We start from the raw sequence: 25,031 nt of genomic DNA, 5'->3' as shown, positions 1-25,031 counted from the left end.
GACTCCTATTTTACAAAAGGAGAAACAAATTCAGAGTCTAAATCATTTGTCATGGTTCTGTCCAACTAATCTTCAAGATCTATTTACAGTACTAAATATATGTAGCAAATTTAAGAAACTCCTGAACAGAAGACAAACCTCCATAAAATGGAAAATCCATGTGCTTTACTGTTGCCAGGAACTACTAAATTAGGGACCTCAAGTTCAACTCTGCCCAACTATGCATAACCAACTTTGTCCTTGGAGCCCTTGATAAAAAACTGCCAACACAGCAAATACGACACTATTAGAACACTTTCTTCAACTTCTTAAGGTATATAAAATTTTAATAAAATACTATGACTTCTATTTAGAACAAAAAAAAGGGACATTTCAGCATCAAACCACAGTATTACAAAACTTGAAGTCAGAATGCATTTTGCAAGAGCCATGTGACACACACATGACAGTCAGCTAAACCCATGGGCGGACCTTTTAGGGGAAATGTTAGGCAGTAACTGACCAAAGCAGCAAATAAATTCAACATTTAGGTCAAATACTGATCTTTGCTTTAAAAAATTCCTCAAAGCCTTCTGACACTATAGAGGAATACCAATTAAACCTCTTTCAATTATTCCTTAATTTCAATATGCAAACTGTAGAAGGATGTTTTTAAGGGCCATTAAGGAGAACCCAAGAAAGTCTTCCCAAGGAAAGTGAACACCAGTTCCCAGGAAAGGTGCCAGGTGTGTCACATCTGCTGTGGTGACTTACTGAGTAAGCAAGAAAAAGAAATGCATTAACTTTTCATGACACGTCATGGAACCTCATTCCCTATCTGCAAGCATTCAAGTAGGTAATCCAAACCCTACAGATCTATCATAGGGCCCATTCGTTTCTCTTTCAACTTGAAAGCAAAGTCTTCCTTTTAGTTGGTAATATCACAAAGATGTCCCTAGGTTTTAGTGCTGGTGTTTTGTTTTTCCCTTGACCTACACATGGCAAAATGACTGTAGTGTCCTCAAAAAAATAAAAAATTCTCACAAATGCCCAGGTTTTTGGGAAGGCAATGGGACCGCTGAGTTCGCAAAGAGCTCCAGGAAAAAACTAAAAGAGAACTAAAAATTTTAAATCTCTTCTCACCATCTACCCATTCCCCTAAATCCCACGCAATCCTGAAAAGCATCCATATTACCTACAACCTGGCGCGGAGGGTGGAAGAGAGAGCCAACAAGCTCAAGATTTGCAAGTAACGCTGGTTTCCACCCCGACGGCTCTGACAGCTCCGCAGACCGCGGGCGCAGGGTCTAACAGTGTCCTCTAGGAGAGTTCTCCCACCCCATCCCCTCCCTCCCCTTAAAAACAGGCCCTCCTTCAAAAGTCACTGCCTCCAAGAGAAGCTACCCCTTCCCACGACCCCACCACCGACTCCCCGACACCCCAACCCCCTTACCAGGCTGCTCCTCCGCACCGGCCTGGCACTCAGGCCAGGACTCCAACCAGACCGGGTCCAGGCCCGGACGGCTCACCCCTCCGACCCGATCCCTCCCCCCGACCGCCCCTCCTCCGTCAGACAATGGGGCCCGACTCCCCGCCGCCAATCTCTCCTGCCCCATCACCCCCACCTCACCCCGGCCGAGGCCCCCGCCTCCGCCCTCCTCGCCCCCTCTAAGCTTTCCCAGGCTGGCCCACGGACCCAGCCGACCGGCGCTCTCCTGCACTCACTATTCGGGATTCATGCTGGACATGTCACTGCAGCTGCCGCCGCCGCCACCGCCGCCCTTGCTGCTGCAGCCGCCGCCCTGACTCTCCGCGCCACGGGTAGTCGAAGGGAGAGGAATGAGATACGCTGTTCCGAGAGAGCAATCGTCTTCCCTCCACTCCGTCCCCTTAGAACACAATCAGCAGCAGCCACCACTCAGCTATCGCTTCCACCCAAAATGGCCGCCGGCGAACCAGGAAATAGGAAAGCCTTAGACCAAGGGGCCTTTACACAGCCCAAAGGGCGGCCGCACCGCGTGGCATGCCGGGAAAGAGAGTTGCGAGCGTCGCTGCGGGCGCTGGGGAACGACGGTACGGCGCCGCGACCCGGACTCAGCTTCCCGCCAAGCCCCGCGTTTCTGGCGCACGCGTACTTGAGAGGTTGTCGCCCGCCCTATTCCCCCCTCTCCCAACACCCCCCGCTCCGCCCCTCCCTGCTCCCCTCCCCTCGGACTCGCTGGCTAGGACTTCGCTGGGACTCCCCCTAGCGGATTGGCTAAGGCCGAGCGGCCCTGGTGATGTCATCAGTGAGACGTGGCAGCCAGGCGAGTCAGCGCCCCACGGGGGAGGGGAGGGACTGAGGGCTGTCCCGGCCGCTGGCGGAAGAAGGGGGTGGGGATCAGGGGGCCCTGAGCGGCGGGGAGAGAGGGGTTGGAACCCGAGGGACCGCCTGAGTGCCTAGGCGGGGGGAAGGTTTGCCTCCTGTGCGCCTTTTGCTGGCCTGACCAGCTTGAGGCTTGAGCTTCCCGGCTGGTCCCAGGACCTCCGCTCTAAAGATGGAAGAAGAGTCCAGGGGCCTCTGCGGAAAACTTTGGGTCTTTGGAAAACACGAAGCCGTTCTTTCAGTTCTCTTCCTCACTCACCCAACCCCACTGGGTCTGGTCATCGACCAGTGTTGGCCGCAAGCACTACCATTTTCTTTTTTGATCTCTTACCATTCCCTTTCCAGCCCCTCTCTGATCACGTCAGCCTGGATATTGCAGCAGCCTCCGAGTGGACTATCTGCCTCAGTCTCTTCTCTGCCCCATGCCATTTGCACCCATATCTAGACGTATCTTCCTGAAACATTTCCATCCCTAACCCCACATCTTTCAGTGCCTCCACGTTGCGTGGATGGAGCACAACCCGGAGCCAGACAAAAATCGTGATCTTCCTGCCCTGGTTCCAGCCTTCAGGTTGAGTTATACTTATTTTTAGTTGTTATTTAATTCTGAGCCATTCTACAAGATTGACAAGTAATAAGCAATAACGCAGATCATCACTATACAATATCTGGAAACTTCAGGAGTAATATTAACACTACATTTTTTAAAAAGCTTATTGTCTTAACAGCTCTCTTTAATCAGCTCAGGAATTTAAATCTCCACTAAACTTTAACACATTATCTCGGGTTACTTAATTACACAGGGCATAGTGTAATACATTGGCCAAAGTTTATCTTCCAACTTGTTCTAAGAACCGAGAAAATTATCTCAAAAGTGTGGTTGCATGATCACTTTAAATTCCCATGACATCAAAATATGGAAAGAAGGCAGTTCTTACTTCTACCCATTTACTAACTACACCCATTTAACTCACAAATTTAACGCATGCGCTTTAGTTGACCACCTGATCAAACAGTACACTAGAATTCCTTCTCATCATGTTGGCTTCTGAAACGAACGTTGGTCAACACGTCAGAAGTACCCTGAATGGATCAATGATAGACGTCAAAAAGTGTTTATTACCCTAGACTCTCGTCCCTTCCTGCTTATTGTGATTTCACAGAAGAAAAACTCAGAAAATCTCTAAAGAATTCATCTTGAGGGACTTCCCTGGTGGTGCAGTGGTTAAGAATCCGCCTGCCAATGCAGGGGACACGGGTTTGATCCTGCCACGCAGCACCTAAGCCTGTGCGCCACAACTACTGAGCCTGCTCTCTAGACCCCGCATGCCACAACTACTGAAGCCCGTGCACCTAGAGCCCGTGCTCAGCAGCAAGAGAAGCCACTGCAATGAGAAGCCCGCGCACCTCAACGAAGAGTAGCCCCTGCTAGCCACAACTAGAGAAAGCCCGCATGCAGCAATGAAGACCCAACGCAGCCATAAATAAATTTATTTATTTTTTTTTTTAAAAAAAAGAATTCATCTTGAGCCAAAGATAAAAATTCTAACCTGTTACTTCCCTTGGAGGTATAACCCTATACTTCCTTTAATTACTTATTTCCTTTCCCAAGAAATAACTAGTAACTTTAACCTAAGCGAGAGTAGTTGTTAGATTTAAATGAAACATGAAAAAGCATGTAGTACAATGACTTTGGGAGCACTTAGTAAATGGTAATTACCTTCCTGAAAGTTTTTTTTTTGGCTGTGTTGCGTCTTCGTTGCTGCGCACGCGCTTTCTCTAGTTGCGCGAGCGGGGGCTACTCTTCGTTGCAGTGCGCGGGCTTCTCATTGTGGCGGCTCTTCTCACTGTGGAGCACGGGCTCTAGGCACACGGGCTTCAGTAGTTGCGGCTCATGGGCTCTAGAGTGCAGGCTCAGTAGTTGTGGCGCACAGACTTAGTTGCTCCGTGTCCCCTGTAATGGCAGGCGGATTCTCAACCACTGCGCCACCAGGGAAGCCCCCTTCCTGAAAGTTTTAAGTGTACCTGCTGTATACCAAGGACAGAATGCCTCATATCATAGTTGTGATGTTGTAGTATGCAAGGAGATCAGAGGCAGTGGTGGGTGGGTGTTTCCCACCCCGTACTACACCTTGTATGTCATTTACATTAACTTCCTTCCCCAAAAAAGTGACAGTTTTGCTGATTCAAACTTTAATATATTTCATACTAGGTGTTTGATTAGCTACTTTTATAGTTCCGATTAATAACTCTATAATTCATTAAACTAGCACGAGCCCTGTTGATTGCCCTATTGTTAAATCAGAACTCTCCTAAGGCCATTTGGCTCTTTGTTCTCTGGCTCATTCTTTTCTTTCTTTCTTTCTTCGTTCCTTCTTTTCCTTTTCTTTCCTTTTTCTTTTATTAAATATTTATGACCTGGCATGTAATAAATGTGCTTGGAACTTGTGCTTGGAACGATGAGGAATACAAAGGGGAATGATTACAGCTCTCTAGCTGCAAGATAACAACCTATTGAGAGAAAGATGTGTACACAAATAAGGCTTAGAGGGGAAAATGCAAAAATAAATTTAAATAATACAATGTGTATAGAGACAGAAATCAGATCAGTGACTGCTAGGACCTAGGAATGGGAGGAGGGAATTGTCCACAAACAGACACAAGGGAACTTTTGGGTTTGATGGAAATACTCTTTTTTTTTTTTTTTTTTTTTTTTTTGCGGTACGCAGGCCTCTCACTGTCGTGGCCTCTCTTGTTGCGGAGCACAAGCTCCAGATGTGCAGGCTCAGTAGTTGTGGCTCACAGGCCTAGTTGCTCCGCGGCATGTGGGATCTTCCCAGACCAGGGCTCCAACCCGTGTCCCCTGCATTAGCAGGCAGATTCTCAACCACTATGCCACCAGGGAAGCCCTGTGGGGATTTTTTTGATGAAGTTTTAAATGGGATTTTTTTTTTAACTTTCTCTTTCTGATATTTCAGTATTAGTATATAGAAACACAATGCATTTCTGTATATTAATCTTGCAACCTTGCTGAATTCATTGATCAGTTCTAATTGTTTTGGGGTGGAGATTTTAGGGTTCTCTATATAAAGTATCATGTCATCTGCAAATAGTGACAGTTTTACTTCTTCCCTTCCAATTTGGATACCTTTTATTTCTTTTTCTTGTCTGATTGCTGTGACTAGGATTTCCAATGCTATGTTAAATAGAAGCAGCAAGAGTGTGCATCCTTGTCTTCTTCCTGAATTTAGTGGGAAGGCTTTTAGCTTTTTACTGTTGAGCATTATGTTGGCTGTGGGTTTGTTGTAAATGGTCTTTATTATGTTAAGATATGTTCCCTTTACCCACTTTGATGAGAGTTTTTATGATGAATGGATGTTGAATTTTGCAGAAGACAGACTTTTTGCATCTTTATCACAAGAGGCCGTGGAGCAAGTTAGAGCAAGTTGTCCACTGAGCTGGGAGTAAGAGTTATCTCTTTGAATGTTTGCATTACAAAGATATAGGAAGCAGAAAAGGATTTATCATTGCAAGCTTTCTAAAGTAACTGCTCTAAGAGGGGGTCCTGTGGCCTGTCTGGCTGTCACCAAGTTTTGGCTGGAATAAATAGTAAATTCTCCAGGCAGTATTGCACTTTCTCAGGCAGGCATTTTAAGGCGGGCTGGGGTCATCCTAAGAATGTGGCCTCGAGCTGTTAGAAACTATCCTGGTGTTTGTTCAAATCTCTTGGTGTGTAGGGGTGAGTGGGTGGAGTGGGTGGTGTAGACAAAATCATTTGTGCTGAAAGTCCATGATATTTATAGGCCAAGGTTGAGACCTAGTTGAGAAGAGGGCTCAAAGGAAGTTGACCAGATTTTGGCCAAAGAGAGAGTTTTTGTCAAGACAGAACTCTGGCTTTAAGATGTCCAACAATTGTGTGAGAACCACCCCTTTATTTCAGTGACTCTAAAGCACCACATTTGATACAGAAAGTAGGCAGCAATGGTGAAAAATCTTAGTAAAGTTGGAAAAGGTTTCCAGGACTTGAATTTCTGTCATCACCTGCCCCTTCCTCCAGATACCCCCTCCCCATACCCAACTTTACCCTAAAAGTATACCCACAACACACATTCAGCTCATCCCCAATTCAGTTTAAGGGGTTTTCCACTCCTCCTCTACTTTTCCTCACCTCTCCCAACATACAGAACATCTCTTGCCTTAGGGCTGAGAGAGAGTTTCAAGGCGAGGTTACCACTTCACCTCTGCTTTCTCCCTCCAAAACAGGAAGGTGGAGAGGATGTAGACTCTTGCTTCCCTACATCCCCCCCATTGAGTCTTCTCAACCTTGCACAAGACTTGAAGCTGGATGGCATTGGCTGAACCATCCTGTTTCACTAAAATGTGGTGGGTATCAGGGAACACTGGTACGGGAGAGAACCTTGGAGAATATTTACTAAAGAATGCTTGATTAATTTTAGGCAAGAAAACTAAATCCTGTGGTGAGTTAACGACACAGGAGGAGTAGAACGCATCCCTCCCAACTCGCATTCTAGTGCTCTTCCCATTAAGCTTAGGATTATGTGCTGAGGCCCCTGGAAAGGAAGTGTCAGAGGGCACTTAAAAAAAAGGGAACTGTCTCATCAAACCCAACCATTTTTTTTTAACACAATAGATGAAATGAAAACCAGAAGAGGACTCTACTCTGTTCAATATTTACTCTCTAGTACCCCCAACAGGGCTCTGAAAATTCCCAGAAGTTGGTACTATCTTCTACTTATTCTCCCGTCAGAATTCCACATATTCCTAGGACCCAACTATAATCACACCCCTTCCTGGAAGCCTTTCCTGTCCACATCAACCTGAAGTGGGCTACCTTTGCCCTCTTGTTTACCTCAGCTCTTGTTTTAGTGCTCACATAATTCCTCATACAAAGCTGTCCAATTCAGAAGCCATGATCAACATATGGTTATTTAAAATAATTAAAAGTAAGTTAAAAATTGCACTATCCACAATTCAGATGCTCAACAGTCACATGTGGCTAAATGCCTACTTTATTAGACAATGCACATTATAGAACCTTTCCATCATCACGGAAAGTTCTATTAGACTACATACCATTAGTTATAATATTTTATGTATATATTTTATTTTTTCCAGCTAGACTATGAGCTCCATGAGGGCAGGGACCACACCTTACCAAACTCTGTATCCCTTCCCACCAGCACTTAACATAGTGATTTATACCTAATAAATATCCAACATATTCATTGATTGGGTCCTCAGGAAAGCATTGCCTTATTAGTAAGCTCTAGGATTACTTAAATCTTTTTGCTTTTTCCTCAGCCAAAAATAAATCTCAGTCCATCTTCCCAGAAAGAGGAACAATGCATCAAAGCCTAACAGATAAGAAACTCCTGTCCACCCAGGCATGGTCAGCAGGAAGAAAGGGCAAAGGAAGAGATTGGCTACAGTGTACTATGGCTGGCACGGATATCAAACTCCAGGCCTTTGACCCTCTGAAAAGAGCTCTCTCTGAATGCCTAGTTCCTTGACTTCCACCTCCTGTGGAGTTGTCTCCAATCTGCAATATTTCTGTGTTGCCAAGACCACTACAGTGTTCAGCAATCAGTAGGGCAGGCCACAGGTGTGTCGAATAAAATCAGATTGAATATTCCCTAAATAGCTCTCAGAACCATTCCAGACACCCCAGATCCAGGGTGACAAAGGGCTCAGCTAGTGAACTTGGACCTCCAACAGAGCATGCCTCCAACAGCCTGACTTTCACCAGCTCTCAGGTACCGACCTGATCTCAATCAGTCGGGCTTCTGGACTCAGTTACTAAAACCTAATCTCTCCCAGAAATCCACTAGCAAGTAAGAGTTGAACCATGCTTGATTATATTCAGTCCAGTATTTTCTCCTCTAAGAGCTTCTTTATTTTCTAATTGTTTTAAGCGTAATACTTGTACCCTTGAGAGCAGCGACCTCATTGCCATCACTGTACTCCACATTTTTTGAGGTGATTAAATGAAGGCAATGTTTGTGAAAGTGCCTGCCACGGACGAGACCTCAAAAATGTCAACTCCCTCTGCTGTTGTCTCCCTCTCTGGCATCTAGCCCAGAGCTACACCTCCTTTCCTTGTTCCTCTAAGTCTCACCCATTCTAAAGATGCAATTTAAAGTCTCCTTTCTCTCCAGGAAGTCCCTCTTGACCACCCAGTGGGAAATGATCTCCCTCTCCACTGAACTTCCACTACCAACACCAGTGAGCCCTTCACGACTCTGCTGGCCTGGGTATTTTGTTAGTTACCCTCCTGTGTATGCTTCTTTTTTTTTTTTTCCTGTGGTATCATTTTATTTTTTTTTAACATCTTTACTGGAGTATAATTGCTTTACAATGGTGTGTTAGTTTCTGCTTTATAACAAAGTGAATCAGCTATACATATACATATATTCCCATATCCCCTCCCTCTTGCCTCTCCCTCCTACCCTCCTTATCCCACCCCTCTAGGTGGTCACAAAGCACTGAGCTGATCTCCCTGTGCTATGCAGCTGCTTCCCACTAGCTATCTATTTTACATTTGGTAGTGTATATATGTCCATGCCACTGTCTCACTTTGTGTCAGCTTACCCTTCCCCCTCCCTGTGTCCTCAAGTCCATTCTCTAGTAGGTCTGAGTCTTTTTTCCTGTCCTGCCCCTAGGTTCTTCACGACCATTTTTGTTTTTTTAGATTCCATATATATGTAAATACATATTTACATATACAATGTAATTTTTACAAATACAAAAAAATACATACAGTATTTTTTTTCTCTTTCTGACTTACTTCATTCTGTATGACAGACTCTAGGTCCATCCACCTCACTACAAATAACTCAATTTCATTTCTTTTTATGGCTAATATTCCATTGTATATATGTGCCACATTTTCTTTATCCATTCATCTGTCGATGGACACTTAGGTTGCTTCCATGTCCTGGCTATTGTAAATAGAGCTGCAGTGAACATTGTGGTACATGACTCTTTTTGAATTATGGTTTTCTCAGGGTATATCCCCAGTAGTGGGATTGCAGGGTCGCACGGTAGTTCTATTTTTAGTTTTTTAAGGAACCTCCATACTGTTCTCCATAGTAGCTGTATCAATTTACATTCCCACCCATGTATGTTTCTTGAGGATTGTAAACTTCTTTATGTCTCCAGGGCTTAGCCCATAACAGATCTTCTGTAAATATCTAGTGTTTGACTTGTTTGTAAAATCAACAAATACATTTTAACAAATGTTCAATTATATTGAACACACAGGTGTTGGTATCTTTCTCCACGAGAGACTATATTCAGGACACAGGCTGAATGTATAACACATAACAGTGACCGGCTTTTATCAACCACACCATTGATTGACAAACCTCAGTGATGGCTCTTCTTATGCGGCATGTCCCAGTGCTGTTGCCATGATACCACCTATGGGCATAGCACCATAAACTTCTGCACAGGATCACTCAAATTTCAGCTGATGCTCTTGTAGAGGGAAAATATCTTTTTCCTCTACTCATTTTAGCTTCATTGGCTAGTGCCCCATAAATTAGGTTGATAAAAGACATTAACAAGAGAAAAACAAACAGAAGTTTATTAACATGTGCATTGCACATACACATGGGCGCATTCAGAGAAAGTAACTCAGAGATGAGTTACTCACATAGGTGTTAGCACTTTAACAAAAGAATAATAAACTTTTAGAGAAGTGTGAAAAGGAAGGGAAAGGACTTTGAGTTTCTAGCAGCAGCAAATTGTGGAAAGGTATATATATGCGGGAACCAATGGAAGAAAAGGGCTAATTAGTGAGATTTGTTATGTAGATTCCTCTGGTGCCATCTCTGGGCTGATAAGGGTCTAGAATTGTCTCTGATGATTAACTTCTGTCCTTCCAGGTAGAGAGGAGAGAGTGGTACATCTTTACAAATGTATGTCCTGCTTTTAGGCAACTATGGGAGGGTAGAGAAATTTTCTTACATCTGCTTCTTCTCTATTGCCTTCAGCTGAAAATAATCCTTATGCCAATGTGGCATATTTTGGGATGGCATATTCTGTTCCCTTTCATTCTTCAATCAGCCAAGCCACAATAACATATCATATGCAAGGAACTCATTTTTACTCACTTTTCAAACAATGGCAACCTGTGTGGACAACTTCTATTTCATATAACAGCAATGCTATGTAAGTAGGCTGAGCAAATAAAAATTATGATCTAGCAGATAAGCAGCTGTAGGACAATATGAGATCATCACTGCATGATGTTCTCTGGAATTGGGCTAGAGTGGAAAGGTAAGAAAGTGCAGTTATCTTTTCTGAGTCACTTTGCCACAAGCGTCTCAGTCAGGAAGTCTCATCACTAAGAGTTGCCTTTGCACGCCATGAAATCTGTCTTGGTCTCTCATCTACTCTTTGATCCACTCATTTATTCAACAGTTGTATATTAAGCACCTATTCTGCTCTGACACAGAGATAAACCAATGAACAAAACTGACCAGGTCTATGTCCTTACAAAGAATGTAAATTCTCCTGAGAGGTCTATCAATGAACTACTGTATTTCCTCAAAGCTAAGGCAACATTGATTTCCATCATGGATTTAATAGCAGTTTTTCAAGAAAAAAAAGTGCTAAACATGTACACTGATTGGATGTTAGCATCAAAAATGCCTCCCATGGGCTTCCCTGGTGCCTCAGTGGTTGAGAGTCCGCCTGCCGATAAGATCCCACATGCCGCGGAGCGGCTGAGCCCGTGAGCCATGGCCGCTGAGCCTGCACGTCCGGAGCCTGTGCTCCGCAACGAGAGAGGCCCCAGCAGTGAGAGGGCCGCGTAGCGCAAAAAAAAAAAAAAAAATGCCTCCCTGCCAATATCACCAAGGCAACGAGTTGCTATGACAAAACTCAGTTTATTGCTTACCAAAGTAAGGGAGAACACTAGACAGCCTTCATAGCATCTCAAAGAGGAGCAAGGGCAAATTGGGCTATTTATTGAACTTTAAAAGTCTGGTTTAAGGTGAGTCTTTCACTGAGGAAAGAGGGAAGTCTTGGTTAGCACTGGATAAGGATCACGATAAAATAGTTTAGGATTGGTAGACACAGAAATTGAGGCAATGGGCTCAAAGAGTCTTGGAGTATAAATTGTCATTTGATGCTTTATTCTGAAGAGTTTATGGGTCTTTCAAGAAGGCCCTGGAATCAACAATAAAGTAATTTGTAACTTTTATCTTCCTGGTCAAGAGTTTCCTAGAATAGTAAAATTATGTTGATGACAGCAGAGGAATAGTAAAGTCATGTTAATGTATGGAGTAAGCTATGTAGGTGGGCTTATAAACGTGAAAAATATGCATCTTAAGAGAAATGAAGTGATTACACAATTAATTATAATTGCAAAATATGTTGTGATGGACAAATATACGGTGTTATGGGAGCATGTAACTCGGGCACCTTGCCTACCCTGCAAAGGTCAGGAAAAGCATCTTTAAGGAACTTGTATTTAAACTGATGCAAAATGATGAGTTTGGCTTGAGGAAGAAATGGAAAAGTGGGGATGGGAGGATAATATAGCATGTCCAAAAGTCCCATGGCAGGAAGGAACATGGTGTATTAGAGGACTTGTTGAAAGGTCAGCAAGGCTGGAGCACAAGGATTGAGAGGATAGACGCACGTAGATAAGATAATTGGCTGTGGCGTGAGGAAGAGATTGCTGTCCACTGCTTCACAATGATTTTTTTTTTTGAGACAAAAAACACTTTGTGCTCTTAGATCTGAAGATTGTATCCCCAGAATCTCAATCTAACATTCTCAAAGCTTTAAGAGGGGTGACGAATGAGCCTCCATGCTAGGCTCATAACATCAGATTCAAACCGTTGCCCAACAATAGCAAAACCAGTTCTAGTATATCCTCCTACATGAACTCAAACTTGTGATCAAACAGGTTGTCTTGATACCGGTCTGGAGATCTGGCCATGCCTAGGAAGGCAGATAAATTAAGGAAGAAGAGTAATTCTCATGTGTTTGATTTGTAAATGAGCTAGTCAACATTCTTTTTAAAAATCTGGGATTAATCATTCATTAATTCATAAGAATACTTCACTAATGTCTGCTAGGTACCAGCTGCTATGCTAGTTCTTGAATAAAACCTGCTTCCTGTTTTTAAAGATTCTAAGCAATTGAGGATGGGTTTAGAACTACATGGTCAAATGAAGTTCTTTATTCAGGGCCTCTTTGTTCCAATTCTTTATGGTTGTGTAACAAGCTACCCTCAAACAACAAGTTATTATTATCTTTTGTGGGTTTGTGGGTTGTCTGGGTTCAGATCAGCAGTTCTTGCTTGGGGTCTCTGATGCAATTGCAGCTGTAGGTCAACCGGGACTGCAGTCATCTAACTGCTCAACTAAGTTAGATAACCCAGATGGCTCAACCCAGATGGCGGTTGGTGTTGAATGTTGGTCAGGAGCGCACAGCTGAGGCTGTCACCCAGAGCACCTACATCTGGCTTCTCCTCATGGCCTGGACTTCTCACCGCATGAAGGCTGAATTATGAGAGGAAGCAGCCCAAATGTAACCTTCCAAGAGACAGGAGCAGAAGCTGTTGGGCCAGTAAAGGACAATGGGTGGAACTTCCCCAGTGTTACTTCTGCCATGTTCTATTGGTCAGAGAAGCCACAGGGCCTTCTCAGATTCATGGAGATAGAGAAATAGACTCCATCTCTTGATGAGGGAGGGAAAAGGTCACATTGCACAAGAGCAAGGGGGTGGGGTGGGAGATATCACTGCAGCAACCTTTGAAAAGTACGATCTACCATATTAGAATAGTGATAATATTTGGGCAGAAGCTTGTGCCAAACCTTATAAGAAGGAGGAGAGGCGTGCAAAAGAATAACGTGCATGGCTCTCGCCTCTGAGGTGGTTGTTGGCAACGCTAAACACTTGAGAGGATGAGTTAAGTTACTTCCAAAACTACATACCTGTCAGTATAGAGAAATGCACAGGCAGCTTCCACTCAGGAGCAGAAAAGCTCTTTTGAAAAGTGGAAACTCTGTGTAACAACCCCAACTGGGAGCCCAGTTTGTATTATTTAAAGGGGAAAAAGTATAATCAGTTACACATCAACTCCAAACTCCTGATCAATCTTCTCAGTCAAAATTAAAACACTGTAATGCACCCATATATGAGTGACAGTCAATTATTTTAGGGTGTAAAATGCTTAAAACATTTCTTCCTGATCATCGGACGATTAATATGAATGTTTATAAACAGCTGCTTTGTGTCAAGAACTGTGAAGGATTCGAGATTTTTATCCCACTTACAAGTTAACAAGTTAGTCTGCCACAGTTTTGTGGAGGCTGACCAAAGACAACTCTCCTGGGTTAGTGACAAAGGACACTTTAGCACTCAGAGCAATAGAGAACTATCGTTTTCTTGCATCGGTTCTCTGACTCCAGTTCCTACAGGTGTCCCAAAGGAAGACACTATCTTTATTATACTGCTTAGCAAACAAACTTTCTGCTCTGGAGGGAGACCCTATCTCCATCTTCCCATGCTACACTATCCTTGAAAAAATAGTGTAGAACAAAAGCCTGTTGGTGCCTTTGCTCACAAGACATGAAGAAACGTGAGAGATCCATGGAGAATTGTCTCCCAACGTTTTGTGGGCAATCAAATGCTATTTCCCGCGTGCTGCAGCTACGGAAGCCCGCGTGCCTAGAGCCCGTGCTCCACAACAAGAGACGCCACCGCGCTGAGAAGCCCGCGCACCGCAACGAAGAGTGGCCCCCGCTCACCGCAACTAGAGAAAGCCTGCGTGCAGCGGTGAAGACACAACGCAGACAAAAAAATAACAGTAAGTTAAAAAAAAGAATCAAATCCTATTTCCTAGATGAAACAATCGCTGAATCCTGTGCCCCCTTTGTTGACATTTGGCATTTTCAAAATATCTGCATGGAATTCTGATGTTCTAGCACTTGTTTTAGAATATAAGAGACTTTCCCTGAATATCATTTTATTATTCAGTTTCAAAAAAGAAAGAGAATGGGCAAGATTCCTTTTTTTTTCAGTCACCAATATACTGAAAACTGAGGCCATGAAAGGGGATGATGAGATCACCATCAAACCACTTGTTTATTTCTCCATTTACGCACTCATTCATTTATTCAACAAGTAATTATTTAGGCTCTGAGGATTTTGGAAGTAGAAAAGATCGTCATGTTTCCTGCTGCCATGGAGCTTATGGTCTAGTGGAAGAGACAGACATTAAACAACTAATTACACAATGAATTGTTGTTAGAATTGTGGTAAGTGCTCTCAAAGAGGGAAAGCTGATCCTACCTGGGGAATCGGGGAAGGCTTATTGTAGAGACAGGCAGGTTAACGGATGAGTGGTAGTTAATTAGGCAGCAATGGGGGAGGACTGAGAGCAGTGAAAAGAGAGACAGCTGAGGACAATCCCTGGCGATAAAACCTTGAAGAACACCCTTATTTAAGGGGAGGTAGAGGAAAAGAAGCTCACAAAGAAGATTAAAAAGTAGGAGCTAGAGAGGTTGGAAGAAAATGAGTATTTAGAAAAATTGTCCAAAACTTTGGAAATGAGGTGAAGAGGGCGACTGCATCTTCTTTATTTTTTTAAATATTTTTTTGGGGGGGCCTCACTGTGCAGCACGGGGGATCTTAGTTCCCCCACCAGTGATCGAACCCTGGCCCCCTGCAGTGGAAGCGCAGAGTCTTAACTACTGGATCCCCAGGGAAGTCCTTGCATGTTCTTTCAATGTTATGGTGAAGCACTATTTTAACAGGCCCACCCAAGGATGATTCAGTTTTTGAGGAGAATGTGCCATGTTTGGCTTTGCTCTTTATTACTAATTAAGGACTGAGACTCTGTAAAATTACTAACTGACATGTCAATTTGTGTCTGGTAGAGATTTGAATAATTTATTTCCACTAGAAATGGCATACTGATAAACTGGCTGAGGGACGAGGGACTGGCTTACAAAGATCCTGAATATTTAACAATCAGCTGGTATGACCCAGCTCCAGCACAACACGTGGCGACCTCAAAAGTTATGGTTTATTATCCTGTAGGACATTAACCAATTTTGTCTCTAACCTAGCAATATTACTCTAAAATTCTTTTTTTAAAAGGATTATATAAACTCTGGTTTCTCAAAATACTTTTTGAGCCAGCGCTACCATCTTACTTGTTTACTCATTAATTAATGAATTGATTACATTTTGACACATTTGCATTTTAGATTTGTATAAGGGTCATGTTTTTAAGCTCTTTTGAAAATTATATTTTGATCCTAAGAGTGTAGCTTCATGGAAACCAAGGTAATCATTTATAATCAAGAATAATGGGGGAATTCCCTGGCAGTCCAGTGGTTAGGACTCCACGTTTTCATTGCCGAGGGCCCGGGTTCGATCCTTGGTCTGGGAAGTGGGATCCTGCAAGCTGTGCTGTTCGGCCAAAAAAGGGAAAAAAAAGGAATAATGGTGTGTCACAATGGAAACCACTTCACACCCACTAGGATGACTAGATCAAAAAGTCAGATATTAACAAGAGTTGTCAAGGAAATCAGAACCCTCATACAGCGCTGATGGGAATATAAAGTGGTTGCTTCAGAAAACAGCATGGCAGTTCTTCAAATGATTCAAGAGTGTTACCATATGACCCAGATATTCCACTTCTGGGCATATACCCAAGAGAAATGAAAACATATGCCCACACAAAAACTTGTACACAGATGTTTATAGAAGCATTACTTATAATAGGTAAAAGGTGTACACAACCCAAATGCCCATCAACTAATGAATGGATAAACAAATGTGATCTATCCATACAATAGAATATTATTCATTGATAAAACGGAATTAAGTACCCGTATGTGCTGTAACTTAGATGAATCTTGAAACCATCATGCTAAGTGAAGGAAGCCAATCACAAAAGTTCACATATTATGTGATTCCATTCATATGAAAGTCCAGATTAGGCAAATGTAAAGAGATAAAAAGTAGATTAATGACTGCCTAGGGAAGGGAGTGGAGGATAGCGAGAAAGGGGAGTGACAGCTAAAGGGTACTAGGTTTCTTTGTGAGTTGATGAAAAGCTGACCGTGGTGATGGTTGTGCATATCTGTGAATATACTTAAAACCACTGAATTGTACACTTTAAATGGGTGAATTATATCTCAATTTTTTTAAAAAAAGAAGAATGGTCTGGTTCATAGTATTAAATGCTCAGAGGAATCAAACAGAAAAAGAACAGTGAAGTAGGAGGTGAAGAAAGAGATGACTGTTTCAGGAAGTTTGGCAGTGAAGGGTAAGGTCTAAGGTGGATGTAATATTGAGGAAATATTTTTTTAAGATTGAAGATGAGAAACTATGTTTAAAGATGTCAGTAGAGGGGAGAAGTTGGAGAGAGGTTTATTGATAGATAGAGGTCCCTGAAATGGCAGCAGTAGGAAAATCCAGGGTACAGGCGACAGGCACAATCACGGGGAACACTTCTTTTGGTGGAATGGTGGAGATGGAGAGAGGCAGGTGGGTGTGTAGCTTGGGTCATAGGAAAGTGAAGAAGTTCTATGATGGCTTCTGTTCTTGCTGTGAAGTAGACTGGACCATCTGAGGGAGAGAGAAAGACGGTGATAGGATCGAAGACGGAGGAGTGGAGTAAGTTGAAATGGTTGCTTCTGAGAATGGGAGGGTGGGTTTGCAGTGTTGCAGGAAGAACTGTAGTTGGAAGAATCTTATTTGGTTCCTACCCAGCAAGTTCAGAAGAAGTTTAATTCATAAATATATCCACCAAGCTGAGCAGGAGAATGATGGACCCAGGGTTAGGGTGGCCTGTTGGAGATTCCTTTGGGGATAAATGATTCTGGGTTTGGGTCTAGAGACCTGAGTTCTAATTTCAGATAAACCGCTTATTTGTTGTGTGATCCTAAGCAATCAGTTAACCTCTCAGTGCTTCAGTAGTTTTTTTCATTGAAATTATATTTTTAATCTTTTATCTTGAAATAATTTTAACTTTATAGAAAATCCAAAGATGATAGAGTTCTCATACACCTTTCACCGAGCTTTCCTTAATGTTAATATTGCCCATAATTACTGCACATTTATCAAAGCTAAGAAATTAACATTGGTACAATACTAAATTACAAATTTTATTTGGATTTTACCAGTTCTTCCACTAACATCCAGGTTCTGCTCCAGAATCTAATTCAGGATACCACATTCCATTTACTCATCATGTTTCCTCCCATCTATGACAGCTTCTTAGTCTCTTCCTGTTTTTCATGAACTTGACACTTTTGAAGAGTACTGGTGAAGTATTTTGTACAGTTTCCCTCCATTTGGGATTTGTCTGATGTTTTATCATGATTAGACTGGGGTTATGGATTTGGGGGGAAAGTACTACAGAGGTGATGTACCCTTCTCATCGTATCAGGGGGTTCATGATATCAGCATGACATTACTGGTGATGTTTGTTTGATCCCTTGGTTAAGACGGTGTCTGCCAGATTTCTCCATTATAAAATTATTACTCCCCCCCCATACTCCATTTATTAGAAGTCAGTCACTAATTCCAGCCCATATTCATGAGGAGGGGAATTCTCTGTTTCCGTTTTTTTTTTTAACTTTAAAAAATATATATTTATTTATTTGGTTGTGCCAGGTCCTAGTTGCGGCAGGTGGGCTCCTTAGTTGTGGCTCATGGGCTCCTTAGTTGTGGCTTGCTGGCTCTTTAGTTGTGGCATGTGAACTCTTAGTTGTGGCATACATGTGGGATCTAGTTCCCGGACAAGGGATTGAACCCGGGGCCCCTGCATTGGGAGCGTGGAGTCCTAACCACTGTGCCACCAGGGAAGTCTCTGTGTTTCTGTTTTTAATCTTTGCAATGAAATTTAGCCCCCAAATTCTATGCTTCTAGGCTGTTTTCTATAGTTATGCAATTTGAGGGGAACCAAGAAGTTTCCTAAAACTAATCATCTACCTATCTTAGCCTATGATTGAAATTCTGAAATTAATGAGGCATTCCTTGGCGTTTTGTGTTGCTTATATCTTTCAAAATGCAGTCCTTTCTGGGAGAATCAGTATTGTGAATGGGTTGGAGTTTTGGATTTAGAAGGATGCTTGGAGACTAGATAGTGCAACCTTCCATACAAAATGCAAACATTCCTATTGTGTGTATGCATATGTAACCTGAAATTGCCTATGTGGTTAGACCTTTTTTTGTCCTTTGCCCTGCCTTGAGACCACACATTTATTTCCTTATACATATACCGCCCAAAATTGTTCCCAAAGCATTGTTGAGTCATATTGATTTCACTGACATTTTCATGGGGAGATGGAGCCAAACAACAGAAAGTTCCCATTAGACATCTCTCTTCTCTTTCTCAAACCACTCCTACCTCAACTGACTATTCCTAATCTCCTTCCACAGTCTGTCCCCTACCTTACTCTCCATGCCCTCTATTATCCCCATCAATAAACTCTCAGCATCTTCCACTAGTAATACAAAACCCCAAAGCTGGTGAAATGGCCGCTGGGGTGGATCTCAAGCCGGCTTGTCTCAGCTGGGTCATACCTCTTTGAGACAAAAAGCTAAGAACTCTGTTCCCAAAGAACCAGCAGCTTGCCAACATCTCCAGGAGCATCACTGGACTCCCAAAGTCCATCCTTAATCCCACTCTCCAGATTCCCAATGCTCCACTTCATCCCTGAAAGCTGGCCGTTCGTCTCTGCTTGACCATGTCTGGGAGATGGAGTCCTTAAGTAAATCTGTTCTCTGGAGTGACAGATAATAACTCAAGTTCCCTTCCATATCACTGCTTTTCCTATATTTGAGGACTGTCATCATAACCCTTTGGGTTTTCTGATTTTTCTAAGTAGCCTCGTTTTCTTCAGTTATTTCTTAATGTGATATGTTTGCATAAGTTTCATCAACCTCAACACTCCTCACTGGATATAAGACCAGTTTTCAGAGGCTTTTTAAAACGTGATACCCCTAATGAGATTCTACTTCACACCCATCAGATTGGCAAATCTGACAGTACTAAGTGTGGCAAACTGCTACTGGGTAAATAAATTGAAGGATATATCCAACAATGGAACACACAATTGGAATGGAATGGAATCCAACACACGATTAAAAGTCAATGAACCTGAGTTACATGTATCAATACAGATAAATCTCACAAATGTAATGTTGATCAGTGTCAGAAGGAGGGACTCCTCTGGCAGTCCAGTGGTTGAGACTTCGCCTTCCATTACAGGGGGGTGTGAGTTCGATCCCTGGTTGGGGAGCTAAGATGCCTTGTGGCCAAAAAACCAAAAAACATAAAACAGAAGCAATATTGTAACAAATTCAATAAAGACTTTAAAAAAAGCTCCACATCAAAAAAATCTTTAAAAAAAAAGTGGCAGAAGGATACATATAGTATGATTTCATTTATATAAAATATGAATACATGGAAAGCATCTCTATATGTGCAATTAATTTTTTATATGAATATAAAAATATATGGGAATAACAAATACCAAATTTGGCATAGTGGGGTCCTCTGGAAAGAGGGAGGGGATGAAATGGGAAGTACGTACAGAAGGCTTCGACTGCTGGCATTGCTTTACTTAAGTTGGGTGAGGGATACATGTGTGTTTCTGGTACTGATCATAATGTAAAGATAAACAAAAGTGGACCCAAGATCGGCGATTTGTATTAAAAGCCTTAAAATTCTTTAGACCCTTTATCTGCTCATTCCTCTTACAAGGAATTTTCCTAAGGAAATAATAAAAATGTACACAAATACTTATAAATATGGATGGCTGTGGTGGCTTTATTTATAAGAGGGGAAAAATTACAAACCACCTAAAGTTTCAACTCTAAGCGTTTAGTCAAAGATTATGTTCCATTTGTATGATAGATGGATACCATGTAGCCACTAACATTTTTGTGTGTGGGGAGTATTTGGTGGCATGGGAAAGTGCTGACCATTTACTATAGTTTTTTTAAAAGGTTGTCACAAAGTAATACATACTATATAATTTCAATTAGAAAATGAAGATATAGGGACATGGAGAATGAATAAATTGTGATATATTCCTGCAATGCAATACAAAATAGCGATTAAAAAAATGAATTAACACTCATGTATCAGCTACATAGAGCTCAAAACTATAAAGCTGAGCAAAAAAGGATACAAAATGGTACATAACATATGCTGCCATTTATTGAAAGATTAAAAACAGAGAAAATAGTATCACATCTTGACTGTGGAGATGTACAATTTGTAAAACACTTAAAATAGTACCTGGCACATAATAAGCGCTTGCAGTAGGCTGCATTTTCCAAGATAGCCACAGCAAGACTTCTCATCCTACATTGTGACATTTACATTCTTCCTATCAAGAAGTGGGAGGGTCTATGTTCCCTCTTCTTGAATCTGGATGGGCCTATGACTATGGTGGAAATAATGCCACGTGCTTCCAAACACAGATCATAAGAGGTGTTACAACTTCTACCTGCTCCTCTTGAAATCCAGCCACCGTGCTGTGAAGAAGCCCAAGCCACACGAAGAGACCACATGTAGGTGTTCCAGCTGATGGCCCTAGTTGAGGTCTTAACCAAGAGCCAGCATCAGCCACCAGATCTGTGAGTGAGGAAGCCTTCAACGTAACTCCAGGCCCAGCCACCATCTGACTGCAGCTTTATGAGAGAACCACCCAGCTAAGTCCAGTCAATTCACAGAACCGTGAGAGATAATCATACAATTATTGTTGTTACTTTGTGCCAGAGAGTTTGGGGTTGATATGTAATGCAGCAACAGATAACTGTATGGTGTATATATGTGTTTATTAAAGTAAATGAAACAGTAAAAGTATAAAAACAGAGGCAGGAAGTGTACCTGCCAACTTCATGATAGTAAATACATCTGGGAAGGGAGGGAAGAAGATTTAGACTGGGGAGAACTTAATGTGTTCGTTTTTAAAATACAAACAAAAAAATATCTGGAAGAAAGATAAAATTGACATTCGTTAATTCTAGGTTTGAAAGTTTTTAATGAAAAAATTGTCCATTTTCCCCCTACCCTGCAATACACACATACTCCTCCAAAAAGCAGATATAGGTCTACAGAAGGGACCCTAAACCTACCAGTTTTAATCAGATGCTATGTCGCCTGCCAGATGAGCCCTGAAGCTATGAGAGGCTCTTGTCTGTGCTTCTCAGGGTGGGGAAGGGCTTGCAGGCTGAAAGGATAACAAAGAGGCTAGGAGGGCACCGAAGTCAGAGGAGCTTCCTTCACAATCTATGACGGAATGTGGGAAGGTCATCTCATCTCCCATTACCGGTTATAACACACAACTCCTCCTGGAATGGGACAGAGGAATGCGGAGGCACCAGAGAGAGGAGATATTCCTCAGCACCCTCTAAGTACAGGGGCCCGGCCAGTGTATCACACACACATTACAAAGGGCGTACTTTTGTACTGCATAAGTTCTGGAAGGAAATGATTAAGGAGGCTAGCAGGGCAGAAGGAACGGAAACTGGTTCTCCATCAAAGAGCTGGTATTTTCTCCAATGAAAACACCAGATGTTGCATGTCTTCACACTTTGAAGTAGAGCAGCTCAGAAGGACAGAGCAGTATTATTCTGTAGCCTACGAAAATTTTATGTAGACAGTTATGCTTGGAGAAGATAGCATAGTGCTGAAAGATTCCCTACAACAGCACTTCTCAAACTATCTTCAGTGAAGGACCAGATTTTTTAAATTTCCAGTCCAACATCTACTGACACTTTTGCCAAATGAAATGAAAATAAAGTACTAGAAAAATAATCACGTGCTTAGATTGCTGTAAAACTTCCTAGATACTTACTCTCAATTTCCGTGCTCACGTTGTCACGGACAAGCAACAAAGAGTTTGCCAACTGGTCGCAGTCAGTGGATTCCACTTTGAATAGCAATGCCCTACAACGCTGTCTTAAGAAGCAAATCTCCTACTTTCGAGTTTCACAATAAATAGGTCTCTTGTAAGTGAACTACTTATAGAAAGATGGGAATTCAACATCTATGTTTCTTTTTCATTGCTGCATCGAAGGAAGTTGGCTCATTCTAAGCAAATATATTTTAAATGGTTTTGGTGGAAGAAATTAGGACAGGCTGGCATTTTGTAAAACTCCATCTCAAGCCTTAAATATAGAATATGACAGCTATGCAGAGTCTCAGGAGGTAAGCTACTTGTCTTATCTGGCAATTTTTATTAATTGATCCACCAGTTAATTAAGAGAGAGAGAGAGAGAGAGCGCACCTTGATAGTTGATCTACAGCATGGATTGTCAAAATTGATGAGCATAAAATTTCACTGACATATCTCATACCTGCCTAACTCTGAACCAGGTGCACCTGTTTCCCAAGACAACCTCAAAGATAATGCAAGGTGGCAAGGAGAGCAATGAGTTTCCTTTGGGGCTTAATGAGGCACATAGGACTATTATTTATAACACAATCACCATACGCAATTTACAAAGTGATTAAATCTTGTCCCAGAAGGTCTCACATGGATCCAGGCCATGAAGACCCGATTATTTAGAAGATTTTTTTTCTATTCTGTCATAATTTGCTCTCCTGTGACCAAAAAAAGGATTTGAACTACTCTGAGATAAAGTTCAAGGCCATAGCAGCCTTTGTTTTCCCAAAGTTAAATGGTAACAGAAACAAAGACTCAGCTTAAGAAGCAAAACAAATTTAAAATAACCTCATCCTGAGCCCCCAGATGTGGCCATGCACATTTTGATCTTTGGGCTTTCGTCCTTGGTAATTTAATATCCTTTCATTCCCTAAGGCCTTACATTGATATGATTGTTATTCTTTGAAAGTATTTTTAGTTACTGTACAAGATCCTTCCAAACTCTTTGGGGTGGGTGGTATAGTTATTATATCCACTTTCTGTGGCAATAGTAAAAATATTTGGCTTGGGCACCACGGGTCTAAATGAGGCACGAACCCATAAGAAGTGACACCGGCAGTGAACTCTCATTGCAGTTGGAGCAGAGCCTACGAGGAAAATGGGCTCTACCCATTTGTGAGAGGAGGAAATAGGCAGGAAAATGGTACCTTATGGTCACACAGTCAATATTTTCCACTTCAAGGTGGTAGGACTGGTTCCAGGCTGCCTGACTTCCAATCCAAACCCCATCCATCCCACCACATTTCTTACCACTTTAAAATAATACTGAAAGTCCAAAATGAGTGGAGAAGATGGTAGATAAGTTTCTTTCATGTCACTAAACAAAGAAAGGAAGAAAGGAAATTTGAAGGGGAAGTGAGAGGGAGAGAGAAAAGGAAATATCAGAGCCCCATAATCAGCATTTTTTATGAGAAGTGGAAATATAGCCTCATTGTGATCAACTATTTTCAAACCTCAATTCTGTTTGAGTTGATTGTAATTGTACGATATATTTTGTCTGTTTAGTGCCAGGTTTTTCAACAGTGGTTCTATTGATATTTGACATTTTGGGTCACATAATTCTTTCTTGTGGGAGCTGTCCTGTGCACTGTAGGATGTTTAGCACCATCCTGGCTTCTACCTACTAGATGTCAATAGCACCCCTGGAGCTGTGGCAACCAAAACTGTCTTCAGACACTGGCAAACATCTCAGACCATTCTCCAATTGAGAACCATTAGTTTAGTCGGTTTGTTCTAAATATGTTTTCAAACTCAATTCATTTTATACCCAAGGATCAAAAAGTTGCAGCTGAGAACTGGAATGTGTATAGCAAAGAAAATACAAGATTCTTGCATTAAAAGAACTCTATAATTTGATCAAAATTTTCCCCCATGATCTTCTCTGACTGGATTTTGAATGCAAATTGAATTATTAAAGCAGACAGGCAGCCAAGAGTAGGTAACTATCTTGTTTTTCGGTACGCGGGCCTCTCACTGTTGTGGCCTCTCCCGTTGTGGAGCACAGGCTCCGGACGTGCAGGCTCAGCGGCCATGGCTCACGGGCCCAGCCGCTCCGCGGCATGTGGGATCTTCCCGGCCCAGGGCACGAACCCGCGTACCCTGCATCGGCAGGCGGACTCTCAACCACTGCACCACCAGGGAAGCCCAGGTAACTATCTTTGAACTGTATGGTTCACACACCTAACAACAAGTTTGCATTCATCTACCTATTATGATACATAGAATGCCATTTCTTGATATTTTTCTAAAATTTTCAATAATTTCTTATGTTTGTTTTAGATTTATAACATATTTTCTTTCATTTTTTCTTAAGTATAATAACTATATTATCTGAGGAATTTACACAAATACTTTTTAATTTTTTCATGCAAAAGTAACTATACTTTGATATCAATACTTTGTATCTATCAAAGTATCAATACTTTGATAGAATTAAAAAGTGCTCAGTAAGAAATATACCTTTCAGGGACTTCCCTCGTGGTGCAGTGGTTAAGAATCTGCCTGCCAAAGCAGGGGTTATGGGTTCGATCCCAGGTCCTGAAGATCCCACATGCCGCAGAGCAACTAAGCCTATGGGCCACAACTGCTGAGTCTGTGCTCTAGAGCCCACGAGCCAAAACTACTGAAGCCCATACGCTCTAGGGCCCTCATGCTGCAACTATTGAGCCTGCGTGCTGCAACTGCTGAAGCCCTCGTGCCTAGAGCCTGTGCTCTGCAACAAGAGA

General features: G+C 42.1%; 1 protein-coding gene across 5 annotated transcripts in view; it reads right to left on the bottom strand.

The window, feature by feature from the left end:
- RAB1A (RAB1A, member RAS oncogene family) overlaps positions 1-1,943 on the bottom strand; it is a 50,212-nt gene extending 48,269 nt beyond the window's left edge. For 4 of the 5 annotated variants that reach the window (XR_012325672.1, XR_012325671.1, XR_012325673.1 and 1 more), the window contains exon 1: positions 1,705-1,943. Coding sequence is in view for 2 of the 5 variants with exons in the window: in XM_073791301.1 (XP_073647402.1) it covers positions 1,705-1,727 (23 nt within the window). In the remaining 3 variants the exon portion in view is untranslated. The remainder of the gene's footprint in view (positions 1-1,704) is intronic. The other variant, XM_019942755.3, reaches the window with a different exon arrangement.
- Positions 1,944-25,031: the final 23,088 nt, after the last annotated feature.

The sequence above is a fragment of the Tursiops truncatus genome, chromosome 14 (assembly GCF_011762595.2).
Source record: "Tursiops truncatus isolate mTurTru1 chromosome 14, mTurTru1.mat.Y, whole genome shotgun sequence".
Lineage (NCBI taxonomy): Eukaryota > Metazoa > Chordata > Mammalia > Artiodactyla > Delphinidae > Tursiops > Tursiops truncatus.
Note: the sequence above shows the minus strand (reverse complement) of the source record. Positions and strands in the feature narration are given on the sequence as shown.